Source organism: Lathamus discolor, chromosome 1, assembly GCF_037157495.1.
Source record: "Lathamus discolor isolate bLatDis1 chromosome 1, bLatDis1.hap1, whole genome shotgun sequence".
In the NCBI taxonomy this organism is placed as follows: domain Eukaryota; kingdom Metazoa; phylum Chordata; class Aves; order Psittaciformes; family Psittacidae; genus Lathamus; species Lathamus discolor.
Genome location: NC_088884.1, coordinates 20,384,748 through 20,398,194, shown reverse-complemented (window position 1 = coordinate 20,398,194; position 13,447 = coordinate 20,384,748). Strand labels below are relative to the sequence as shown.

The following is a 13,447-nucleotide window of genomic DNA, read 5'->3' as shown; positions in this document are numbered from 1 at the left end:
AGGTTACAATTTCTAACTGTTTGGCTTTATAAATACAAGTTAATGTGAATTTCCAAGCACAAATTATCAAAGAAATGAAGATGCTGAGTAAAACTAAGAAAATGTCAAACGATCATTTCAACCAAATAGAAAAAAAAAACATCCTTCCTGCGCAGCAAAGTTTGCTTCTAAAGCTTGAAAAGTGACAGGCAGAAAACCTACTAGAATTTGATTTTAACATCTGCAGCACGTTGTCCTGAAAGAGTTTTCCACATGTACAGTTTGATCTAACACTCTCCCAAACCCCAAAGTCTGAAGTAGGCTGGATATCTAGTGCTGCAGGACTGCACTGTTTTATCTCTGCCGTGGGTCCAGTTTGAGGCTTTCGATTCACTCTTGGCAATCTTCATTAGAATTACTGGGAAGTCTTGAAGTGAAATATAGATTTTTCCTTATCCAAGAAACAACATTGAAACCCCCCTATGTGTTCATTATCCCTGTTCTGCCTCCATCTTAAGAGACTGCCAAGATTGTTCTCACTCATAAAAGCTTGCTGTGTAAGGGTCATTTTCAAATTGCTTTTGGGTTAGAAAATTTAATCAGCATCTCAACTTCACCAAATTGCAATCATATAAGAGCTGGTGCTACAGCACTCAGCAATTCTCTGTATTTTATTATTTGCAATTAGAACCAATTAGAGGATCTGGAATACCTGCTTTCTCAGTCATTACCAACTGATAAGTATTTGGGGAAGATGGGAGATTGTGCTTCAAATGCTGGGTTTTCTGTAGAATGAGTTTTACCTTAGTCAAAACACCCAGGACCAAAGTTTTTGTAATAAATTTCATCCCTGTAGACCCATGTTGCATACTGTTAAAATCCTAGTCATGTGTTGAAAGAATAATGCCATCTCATTTTGTCCATAACTATTTTTTATAGCAGCAAAACTAAATGAATGAGAAATTTCTCTTTCCAGTCCTCATAATGACAGGTTGGCAAAAGACTCATAAGCTTTTCTTGGTGTCTTGAGCTATTCTGTTCAGAAGAGCTCTTCTTTCTGGAAAGGTAGCAATTCAGAGCTGCTTCTGCAGGATCGGTCCTTCACCATGAAAACCTTAAGAGAGGCCATATTGTTTACATATTGTTTACAATGACACTGAAAAGCCACTTTTATTTAAGAAAAGATTTATTAAAAACCTTGATTTTATGACAACTCGTGGTCTAGCCTGAGTTCTACTCCTCTCTGGCCACCAAGATATCCAGTGGCACTGGAAAGTGGTTTGGGAGTTTGGATTCCCTCTGGGAATTCTCTGTGAATCTTTTGAACATGTTATTCTTTCTACTCAGTAGCTATTTTTGTTGTGCACAAACAAGAAAGTAGAGAGAGGCAGTTATCTTAATTGGACCAATTTTGTTCATCTTGTAACACAATTAACATGATGTGGGCATAAATGGGCAAGTTCTTTTCCTCTTGAGTAGAGTGTAAGTAAACTGAGCTGTAAACCTGATCTCAAACCAAAGATGATATCGTTACCTTCTGTTTCATGGTTAAAGAAAGAAGAGGTGTCATCACTAGCAGGATATTTTACAGAAAAACAATTATTTTTGTAGATTACAGTGGAATCCACATGCTGCTTTGCATGAAGGACACATCGTCTCAGCACAGGAACTGACTGTACTCTTACAACCATTTACCCAGAGTTCCAGAAACCTCATCTTGTTCCTGCAAGATATGGTACGTAACATTAATTCCTTTTTTCTCACCAATGCTGAGTGCTGTTCTGTACCTGAATGAGATGCCATGGCTCCTTCTCACCAGCCTACTCTCTTTGTTTTTCAGCTTAGCATAGATGATTTCACATACCTCAGTGAATCCTACGGTAACAAGAATCCATTTCAAAATATTCAGGCAAGCATTTCTCTCTTTTATTTTTTTTATATGTAGTATTTAAAATAAAAAAAAAATAAACCAACAAACATGTAAGAAAGATGCAAATAGGCAATAATTGAGAAAATAAAACTGAATTGCAGCAGTTTTCCTATTTTAATTATTTATTGAGATTATTCCAGTTGAATCAGATGGGTTAAAGGAAATCAACTGAGTTTGCAGAAATGTGTTTTGTAGCTATTTTATCTGAAGATCAATTGTTCAAAATTCATTGTAACTGACAAAATTATTCCTAAACATGCTGCAATTTAGTGTTGTAAAAAAAAATAAATACATAAACTTCAAGACTGACACCCCAAAATTCTGTTTTGAAGCCATAGGAAGAAAAGAAGCTGTAGGAATCAATTATTTATTCCTGATTTTCGGAATTGAACCCCCATTTGTTTTCATGCAGGAAGTTAATGGTTTCATATTCAAACATGGTTAATATGTAACTAGATAGTAGGTTGCTTTAATCTTCATGAGAAAATAAGTAATGGTACGTGAGTAATTTGAAATAAACTCCAGGCACAGATTCTAAGTTGGAGTCCTCCTGAGCCAGTCAGCAACTTCAGTTTCTGTCCTCGCTGAGGAGGTTTATGGATTTTGTGCACAGCATCTATGGTTGTATTTGCATGGCCCTTTATTGAACTGTAATTATACAGAGGGAGTGTTCACACATGAAAGCCATAAAGGTATTCCTGCAGGCAGTGCTGGATGAACAGAGGAAGTGTAAATTCCCAAGCACCACACAGCAAGCTGCATGTGTTATTAAACACATAAATATTCACGTATTACCTTTACATCTATACTAAGAACCTCACATCTTCCGTGTATTATTAATACCGGAGCTCTTCATCTCTTTGCCACAAAACAGCAGTTTAACACTGATGCTAGAACAAAACCAGCTATTCAGGGTATGTATATGCCTGTGTTTTCTGAGGAATGAATGGGGGTAATCTTCGTTTGTAGTATAAGGATCAGCAGTTGTCCACAGGCGGATGTACTGGTACTTCTCTGGTACGCCTTATACTCTCTGGGTTTCAAACCTATGCAAGGCAGTCTGCGGAGCAAAGTTTGCTGCTGTCTGACAGCAAAACTCTGATTTCAGAAGCTGTGTGAAATGTGCACATGGCATTGCAAGCTCCTAATGATGTGGTGGCATTATTTAAGCAAGCCCTGGATGTCTAAAAGGAGGCATATTAAAGTATTTAATACTATTTTTGCCTTGTAATCAGGACTCCATCAGCACCATAGATAAAGCTTGAGGCTAGAGATGAGTCCAGAGATTTGCAGGTTTAGAAATTGGATGGTGTACTGAGTGGGTGGGGACCTACAGAGAGCTTGTGAGGAGGTCCTCAGCTAAACAAAGGTCCTTTGTTTATCTATATAGCTATATATCTTGGGTTTGTATCTGGCAGAGCACAGATTTAAACCCAGGTTTTCAACAAGCTGAATAAATGTCAGTACCTGCTTTCTGACCTTGCCTCTGTTCTCTGTCTGTCTGGGAGCTGAGAAAATTTTTCTCATTACAGCTTCTTTAAAAATTGAAAGTTTCTTTTGACAAATTGCTCACCTTAACTCCAGCACTTCCTGGATTTGTGCTGTTGGACTTGAAAATCTTAATACTTTTCTAGCATAACTCTGTGGGTGTGAGGTGCTGTAACTTGAGTGAAAAAAAAAAAGGGATGTATAAATTAAATATTTATTTTTCAACTAGGTGCCAGCATGGAGAATTTTGTCAGTATCTATTGCATAGGCTTGTAGCTTTTAGGACCAGAAAGCATCTTTATAATCACCCAGTTCCATCTTGGATGTAACAGAGGCTACAAAAATTTGCTCAGTTGCTATGGCATCAGTTGCACTCCACTTGAGCTACTTTGGGAAAGAAACTCATCCTTAATCATGCTATGAAAGACTCCCTCATAATATGCACAAAACACAGGACAAAGTAAGGGTCAGGTCTGAATTTTCTCACTGGGGAAATTAGAATCTTGGATGTTGCATAATCACAAATTTTTATACCTTCACGTTTGATACTGTACAAGTGATTCATTAGGCTGTAATAGGCACTCCATGTCACTTGGGCATCCTCCTTTTGAACTTCAGAAATGGAAATTTGTTCACAACCTAAACTGACGATCTCATTTAGAACATATATGTTCATGTAGCAGCATGGGTACTACAAGAAGGAAGTGTTATTTGTAAAAGAGTTACAGGCTTGTAAACCACAGAGACATTTACAGAGTACGTTTTTTCAACTATGTTAGCAGCTGTTTTGAGCTTTTGGTATCAATGGGTTTGTATGCAATAAAAGAATTCTATTTCCTGTTCATACAAAAGGAAGCTTATAGGTAGATCGTTTATCTTAAACATTTAAAGAATTTTTAAATTAAATAATAAAACACAAAGTTTAGCACTTGGGGAACTTTTTTGTCAAGCAGTCACCTACCATGCAAACTATTTCTCTTTAGTATTAGCTTTGGCTTTGCCTAACCTGTGTCCAGTTCCTTAGAGTTGCAGTGTATGGTAACACACTCCAGTTAATGGCCAGCTGTGCAGCTGCATAATTTTTAAGTCATTGCCATTCGTAGTCCTATGTATTAACTGTATTCTCACTCAGTGGTCATAGACTGAGGAGTATTGTTTAGTCATGTATGGTACAGAGATCCGACTATAGTTTTGATTGACTTATTTCCTTTCTCTTTACCCCCTTGAGTTTTAATGTGTATCTAGATATGTATATTATTTTTTTCTTGACAAGGCAGCATGCAGAACTGCATAATAATAACCAAGGTATAAGTTCATCATGGATTTACTCAGTGATACGATGACGTTTTGTTCTCTGGCCTTTTCAAAAAAAGGCTAAAATTTGATTTTTCAATTCTGATTGCTATCAGCCACTGAATAGCCATTTTCAAAGGGCTGTTGTGCCTCTTAAGGTTTCATTACTGAAGAGTAACACTCAGTTCTAGTCTATTATCTAGTATTGTGTACATAAAATCAGTGCTGGTTTTTTTCTCACCCTGCACGCTGCCAAAATCAATTTACATTGAATCTCATCAGTTACTTTTTTGCCCAAGAGGTTGTACTAGAAGTTGCTTCTGCAATTCATCAGTCAGCTCTTGCCTTCACTATCTTGAATAATTTAACATAATTGGCAGATTTCATTAGCCCAGTATTTATGTCATAATTTATGAACATGTGAACAGAACAGACCCTAGTGCAGTAGCAAATACTTTTATCTACCCTTTGCTTGCCGTCTCTTTACCTGCTTTTTACCTATTCTTTTCCTACCTCCACGTGAAGACTGCCTCCCCCATGCTAAAGCAGCTTTATTTCTTTATGAATCTTTGCTTCAAGACTCTGACAAGTGCCTTTTGTGGATCCAAGTACACCATATCAGCTAGAGCTCCTTGCTGTACATGCCTATTGACTCCTTCAGAGATTTTCAGCAGAATTTTGAGGCACTGCTTCTCTTGCAAAAGCCATGTCAGCTTCTCCCCACTATAATCCTTCCTTGTTGTTGTAGTGTGTATTTTATTCTTTGGAATAGTTCCTCCCATTCTTGGACTTCAGGTTTCCTTCTCTAGGCTTCCTCGAATCTGTCTGTAACCCTTGAAAAAAGCCTGATGTCGTGTTTCCCACCGTACAGTACAGTGGTATGGAGGTGTGCTCAACAACACTTTCTGTAACTACAACGTATTTCATCAGCTGAAGTAAATCAGATCAATTTTCATGAAAATCATAATATGTAGCTTTATGCATATATTTGGAGAACACAGGTATAGTGTAAAACACTGCAAGAGTAATAGAAATTAGAAGGTTATAATGCAACAATGATAATTTTCTTCATTGTTATTACTGTGTATAGAAACAGATGTGCTTCCAAATCTGTTTGAAGGGATTTTTCTGTTTGTATAGATAACCCATTGACCAACAATGTAGAAAATAAATACAATACTTAATATTTTGAATTACATACAGGTAACAAAATAATATTTAAAAGATCTTTTTTACATGAAGGAGCCTGCCTACTCTGTGTGTAGGTTCCCAGATATGTCCACAGCCAGCACAGGAGCCTTTTTCCAAACTAATGTTTTTATTATAGGACTGTCTATCAGTTTTGATACCAAACATAAGCTAGTGCAGAACAATGAGTACACCTATATAATCTCTTATAGGTGGATGCACAAGTTTTTAGCAAAGATTTTAACAGTAGTTTTTTAATTATAGACCTAAATTTACACTATTCCAGGATCAAATTGCTCAGGTATGATATCAATCCAGTTAACATAACACTGAAATGAGAGCTGGGCAAGTAAGTCCAAGCACAACTTTATCATAGTGTAGCTACTTGGCTTCAGGATGGCTAGAAAAGTGGGCAGTCATCCCACACCTACCTTCAAAAAAACCTCAACAGTGATGTATGTAATCCAAGCGTGAGCTGTCTTGTGATATTTCATCAGAAGAAGTGCTTCAGGGAACAATAAAGAGGGGAGCTGTACTCAGAGTAAGCTGCCTGTACACAGGTTATAAATTCTGCATTTAATGTAGGAATTTCTGCTATTAGTCCAACAGCTCAATAGGAGGTTTTCTTCTCTTTCCTTCTCCCCCTTCCTCTTTCTTTCCTAGCTAGTGCATGGATATACCTCTTTGTTTAGTCTTTTAGCAGATTTCTCAGTAGGCCTCTTCATTCTCCGCCGTCTTTGTTCTTGTGTTCTGAACATACATGGCAGTTGAAATCCTAAAATGTGTAAAGCAACATATGGGTATTGTAAAGAGAAGTGTGCAGTGGCCAAATGTCAAGAATGACAAACAAGAGGCATGGGATCAGAGCGGCTCTCTGAGACTGAGGAGTAGATATCCAGCTGTGTCTGGCTTTCAGTTGGAAAGCAGTTGAATACCAGCAGCTGGAAGCTGAGACAGATGGCAGTACAGGATTGCTTAGGAGCGGAGGCACAGTTCTGATAATGCTCAGTAATGATGCATTTTATATCTTATTCTGCGATAAATGAGTAATCTGTTTAGTATATGTCCTTGGAAGAAGTGGCTGCTGCCATTCTGGCTGCTGCTAGGGGGCAAAGGATTAAATATTGAAAAAAAAAAAAAAAAGTTGACTATTGCTCAGAATTTTAGCTCTAAATTCATATAAACAAACAAAAATGAAGCATAACACTGTTTCCTTCCCGGCAGTGCTAAAAATGCTACTCACAAACTTGTGAACCAGATCGGTGCTTTCTGCTCTATTTTAATTTCTGCAGTTATTTGTCTACCAGTCTGACAAATCAGACAATGCTGCATAATTCTCCCTTTGAGAATCTATAGAAATGTGAAAATAACTAGCCCTAGCCTAGGAAGGAGTACGTGTGAGCAACTAGGAAGAACCAGAGCAGGTCAGAAAAAGTGGTAGGCAGTTGGAGGACAGACAAAAGGGAAAAAGAGTAGGAGGAGAGAAGTGTTAGCAACAGCACAACACTTGCATAAATTAGAGGGAGAGAGAGTGTCTCCAGCAACTTGAATATCTGAATGTTGGAGCATGTGACAGACTCAATCTAGACTTAAATGTAGAAAGTGGGAAAGCAAAGTTAACAAGGTTTAAACTAAGACTCAATTTAAAAATGTCTTCTAATATTTACATTAAATTTGGGTTACATTAATTTTGATCATTCTCAAGTTTCCATCTTGCATTTTTTTCCCCTGAATATTTCAAGTTAATTTTATTATCACGAAAAATATTTGGAAAGATGTTTTTTGACTAAGCAGGTTTCAAATTTATAGAATGAGGATGTTTTTAAATTCATTTCACTCAAGTATTTTAATCAGAAGCTGAGCTGTGAGGATTACAAATGGAGTGATACCTAAACTGATGCTTGATTATCTGAACCAGTTCAGCCTGAGCTTTATAATTTGTATTTTGAGTACAAAGACAGAAAGCACATGACATGAAGTTTGTGTGTCTGGAAGCTTTCTATATCCTGAAACATGTAGCTTTCTTTAATAGTTAAAAATTAGACATTTGTCAATACTATGTGCTGTACTACCAGGATATACACAATGGAAGGGCATTTATTATGCAAAGTATGACTCTGTACTGAATACAGACGATGGAACTTGAGATGTCTGACATTGATCCTTCTCACCTCCAAGGGTGTTCAGTTAGGTGGCCGTATGATGAGCTTCATTTCTGGCAGCATTCATAACCTGTCTAGCTTGAGAGCTTCTACATCATCTGTCTCTCCTCTTCCACCACACTTGTGCAAAGAACAGTAAGAGTCTGATGTCCCTGAGTATCTTAAACTTTCCCCCAAAAGTTGCAGGAATAAGAATGACCCAAATGTCCACTCACCGCCCCTTTTCAGGAGCAGCCTGCAGGCAGTATCAGGCTGGTGAGAATTAACATACTGTTTGCCATGATGGTTCCTCACCTTGAATATTAAATTAGGGACGCATTGAAAAACAAGGTTTGTGTTTCATTATTAAGCAAGTAAATAACTGTTTGCAAATTTATTACAGGAAATTCTTCAGTCTTCTCCTTCATCTTTACTTTTGCCAGCTGTTGACTGTGAGACTACCAGGTACCTCCTGAGCTTTCTTCAGGAGTCAGAAGATTGGAACTTAACAAACGTAACTAATCTCAATGTCTCTCAGCTGGAAGTGAATACACCTAAACCAAACTTACTGGTGATTCAGCTACAACCACTTGTCAGGTAGGAGCTTGTCACAAACAAAACTGACCCGTGTGTGTGCACAGTTCTTAAAGTTTTTGAAAATCCAGGAAATTTAAAAAACAAAGTGCAAGTTCGTAGGGTTAACAAAGTTATTTTTCTTGCAAGGGTGAATTTGGTGCTTTTTAGAGTCCCCTGATGAGCTTAGCAGGTGTAATAGATGAATTATGTTGAGAAAGTCAGTCAAGTGTTCTATTTTGTCTGCCTCATTATATGAGAACAAAGGGACAACTAATAAAACTAAATAGCAACACACTTCTGGCAGAAAGGCTGAATTATTTTATACAGTACATGATTAACCTGCAGAATTAATTACTAGAAGGCATTCCTAGGCATCAAAAAACCTGGCAGGATAAATAAACAAGAAGATAAACATACAGACAAACCTAAAGTTAGTATGAATAACGAGACTGATTTTCATCACTCTAGAAGGAAAAAGAGGGCTATAATTCTTCGTGTTTCCAGGCCTGTGACAACTGTGATCTAACAGAGCTGGAGAGAGAAATGGTTCCTTCAGGGAATGTATATTTAGAAAATATAAGGCTTGGGTGTATCAATTTCCTCTGCTCAGCTTCTCCTGCACTTTGTTCTTCCTAGCCTGTTACTCCGGCATTTGTACATGTCAGTATAGGGTGCATGTACCAATGTGTCCTAATGAAGTGCAACTATAGCTACCACATCACTACACATAAAAAGACATGATACCCATTTTAAGGAGCTCATGTACAAATGTTAGACAATGGGCCAACACCAAGTGAAAAAAACCCCGTGCAGAGGTTGGTCAAAATACCATCAGTAGTCTCGCTTCTCTGCAACTAAGGAAGTTTGAGAGTTTTGAAGAATCAGCTGAAGGTGTGGTCCTTATACTACTAATAGCTTTGCAGAAGAAAAGGGTCGTGAGGAGGACATGAGAGAATGACGAAGTGACTGATGCTGACAGTAATCCGTCTCCTAGTCAGTGTCCTTGTACATTTCTGGTTCACATTGTTCTTGCCTAGAAAAGATTTTTAATTATTTTTCTCCCACTCTTTTTGTAGTGGTTTAAATGAGATTTCCACCCTGGAAGCAATTGCTGAAAATGGTAAGCAGTATAATCAAGATATAACTCACATTTTATCATTTAAGTCTGTGTTTTCGCTTGAGCAGATTGTATTCTCTAGTTCCTGGGTTTTGCTGTAATACTACTATTTAAAGGTTTGTTCTTTGTTCTTCCCCTGTCTATAGTACTTACAAGCAGTCAATTATCGTAGTGTTGAAGTACTGAGCATCTGATTCAAAATCCCCCTAAAAGGATATGGCTCTGTGACCTGAAATGTAATGATAATTCACCTCTGCTTCAGGCATGGGCCTTTGCTTATGCTCTGAGATCCTCCTTGTTCAGAGTACAGGCCCTATGTCTCCATCCAGCTTGAGCTGCTTCCTTGCATCTCACCTGCCGCACCGGCAGCTGGAGGTGTCAGGCTCATTCAGCAGTTTGAAGGTCATAGTCTCAACAGAAGGTATGTGAATTAATAGCAAATGTTTTTCTAGTCTTTGGAAAACTATACTGTTGCCCTTCACAGCCTTTGGTTTTAGTCTTCTATTGTTTTTGCTGAAGACTGCTTGTTAAAGTTCAATCTCTCAAATAACACTATAATAAGACTTCTCTTACCTACCATCTGGATGAAAAAGAGGTGCCGTACACCCAAAAGGCACTGAGAGGTATCTGTTTTGATTTTGCAGTTCTTTCACTTACTACTTGTAATAGAGATCAAGTTATAAAGTCTGGAAATCATTGTAGTGGTATCTTCAGGAGTGTGTAGTATAGTGTAGTGTAGTGTAATGTAGTCTAGTGTAGCATAGTGTAGTGGGCTAATGATTAAACAGTGTCCTTAGTGCCTGTGACTGTTTCTGCCTAAAGCTATGGGTGTAAATTTGAAAATCAAGGGAAAATACCTTAGCACTGGAACCAGTGGTGTATCCTTCCCTCTTTGTCCCTTCCACTGCTCCAAAGTGAGTGTGGTTTTTGTACTCAAGCAGCTGGATTTACAGCCTTGATTTGCAGAGGAGTTGTTTAGTTCTGCTTTCTTGTCCCCAAGCATATTAAATATGAAAAGCCTTAGCTTAATGCTGGCCTTGCCTAAACATTAGCCTTTTCTTTATGGGACATTTATTTCATCAGCTGCACAAACTCAAGAGTAAGTTTCCCAAACCCTGTCTCAGGCCACTTTCGTTTTGGAACAGCAAAGTTAATGGGAGACCTGTGGGATGATGGAGGAACAGGCTATACCAGCTTTCTAGATAGTGTCATCTAGCTGTTATGAGGAAAAAGGTGTGTGGATGAGGGAAGATGTACTGCTTTGTATGACCAAGTGCAAAATCTGCGGTTAGTATTCTGCATCTCAGCTGTGCTCTAGAAAAGTGGGAGTGTGGTCTGAATCCTCACTTTCTGATTTATTTGGCAAAGTGGCCACTCAATTGCTGAATAAAAACTAGAAATAACATCAGCAGGAAGTCTTAATTCAAATGAAATTTACTGAGCCACAGTTCCTTAAAACATCGAAAGTCTGTGCAGCAGATGGGAATCGGAAGAGAGTCCTTCCAAAAGTAGTAGGTAAGTGTCCCAGACACAGTCTTCCAAGTCATGTAGTTTGGGCTCCAGCAGCTTTAGGTGTTTAGGCACAACCATGGTCATTTGCTGAATATTGCTGTCAGGAGACCCTTCAAGGTCAAAACTGCTTGCAAGGTGGAGAATTAATGGGTGTTTGTTGCAGAGGGACTGCTGCTAGATCAAACTTGGGTAAGCAACAAAAAATGCTATTTTTCACATACTTTCTCACATGAACCTCATTCTCACGAGGTTCAACAAGACCAAGTGCCAGGTCCTGTACCTGGGTTGGGGCAATATCTCAGTATCAATACAGGGGGTATTAAGGGGTTGAGAGTACCCCTGAAGAGAAGGACTTGCGGGTACTGGAGGATGAAAGATTAGACATTAGCCGGCAGTGTGAACTCACTGCGCAGGACAGTCTTGGGCTGCATCCAAAGAACCGTGACCAGCAGGTCAAGGGAGGTGATTCTGCCCCTCTACTCTGCTCTCGTGAGACCCCACGTGGAGTCCTGCATCCAGCTCTGGTGTCCTCAGTACAGGAAAGACATGGACCTGTTTGAGAGAGTCCGGAGAAGGGCCATAAAAATGATCAGAGGAATGGAACACGTCTCCTATGAAAAAGGGCTGAGAGATTTGGGGTTGTTCAGCCTGGAGCAAAGAAGACTCCAGGGAGACCTTATTGCAGTCTTTCAGTTCTTAAAAGGGACCTGCGAGAGATGGGGAGAAACTTTTTAGAAGGGCTTGTTGTAATAGGACAAGGGGTGATGGTTTTAAACTAAAAGAGGGGAGATTCAGGCTGGATGTGTGGAAGAAACTCTTTATCATAAGGGTGGTAAAACACTGGAATAGGCTGCCCAGAGAGGTGGTGGATGCACCATCCCTGGAGACATTCAAGGCCAAGCAGGATGTGGTTCTGGCAACCTCATATTTTTGAAGATGTGCCTGCTTATTGCAGTGAGGGCTGGACTAGATGAGCTTTGGAGGTCTCTTCCAACACACACTATTCTATGATTCTGTGATTCTATGATTCTATGATAAGAGAATTGTTAACCTATAAATATGGAGTGTAGTTGTTGGGTTTTTTTGTCAGTATCAACAATAAACCCATAGAAGAACACTGCAGACCTGTATTAGGCTGCCCAGAATTCACAAAGCCTCTTATGTTTGTCACATCAACGTCTTTCCTTTCTGCTGCAGAGGGTTTTAAAATCTGATGTAATAAAATGTCAGAGAAATCTCTCCTGCTGTTTTACTCACTGCAGAGAGGAAGCTCTGTAAGACAGAACAAATGGGCTCAGATTCTTCCCATGGGAAATGTACTGCTCTGAAATATCTAGAAGCTGGAGTAAGCAGAGGTTTTTAGCATGTTATTAAAATGAGGCTCATTACAAAATTCAAACTGGAATTCAGAAACCAAATCTGCTCAAGTTTCAAGGGATTCAGGCTTACTGTTTTCCGTATGCTTCCTTTCAGTATTCTTTTTTTTTTTCTTTTGCATGAGGCAGTGTTTGACATAGCTCCTCAGTTTTTGACAGTTTTCCTAAATGTTTCTTTGCTTAGAAGGTTGCATTCTGTCATGTCAGTCTTACCTGCTGGATCCAGCTTCCTTCAAAATTGATGGAAAAGCTGCCTGTGACTCCATCTGCTTAAGCTGAAGTGCTTTAGTTACTATTGCATGTATTCCTTTTCCCACTCTGATTCTCAGTGCTTTCCACTCTCTCTTCTCTCTCATTTTACCCCCTCTCATCTTACTCTTTTCTGTTCTTTCTCTCCTGTTTGTAGTTTGTACTCTTCTTGTCACCTTTCTTCTTCCAGAACATTTCTTCTCAGTTAGTTTCTTCCATCCCTTCCATCCATGTTCACAAAAAGAAATTAAATTAGATTAGAAATTAACAGTAGCATTAATACCACATTCCCTGTTGAAATTCAAGGCATGTGTCGTCAATGAATTAGAAGGGTTTACTTCTTCCACCAGGGTGTAAATTCAGGCAGTCTTGCTAACTGGAAGGTGTTACCCTAGACAAACAGTTTTACATTCGTAGATGTATGTAGTGTTTTCTTGATCCATGCTATCTAAAATTAAAGATACACTTCAGTAGAACCACTCTAACATCAATATCACCACCTGGAGATGCCTCTTGTTCCATCAAAGAGCCTGGGATGGCTAACTCTGTAATTCAGGTGCTTTAAAACATGATGGACAACCTGGGCCCTTTTCCTTAG

General features: G+C 38.8%; 1 protein-coding gene across 2 annotated transcripts in view; it reads left to right on the top strand.

Annotated features, from left to right (window-relative positions):
* Nucleotides 1-13,447, top strand: part of ATP6AP1 (ATPase H+ transporting accessory protein 1) — a 55,555-nt gene that overhangs the window by 4,753 nt on the left and 37,355 nt on the right. For both annotated transcript variants that reach the window (XM_065663589.1, XM_065663503.1), the window contains exons 2-5: nt 1,591-1,714; nt 1,820-1,888; nt 8,423-8,616; nt 9,672-9,715. In XM_065663589.1, coding sequence (XP_065519661.1) covers nt 1,591-1,714; nt 1,820-1,888; nt 8,423-8,616; nt 9,672-9,715 — 431 coding nt within the window. The remainder of the gene's footprint in view (nt 1-1,590; nt 1,715-1,819; nt 1,889-8,422; nt 8,617-9,671; nt 9,716-13,447) is intronic.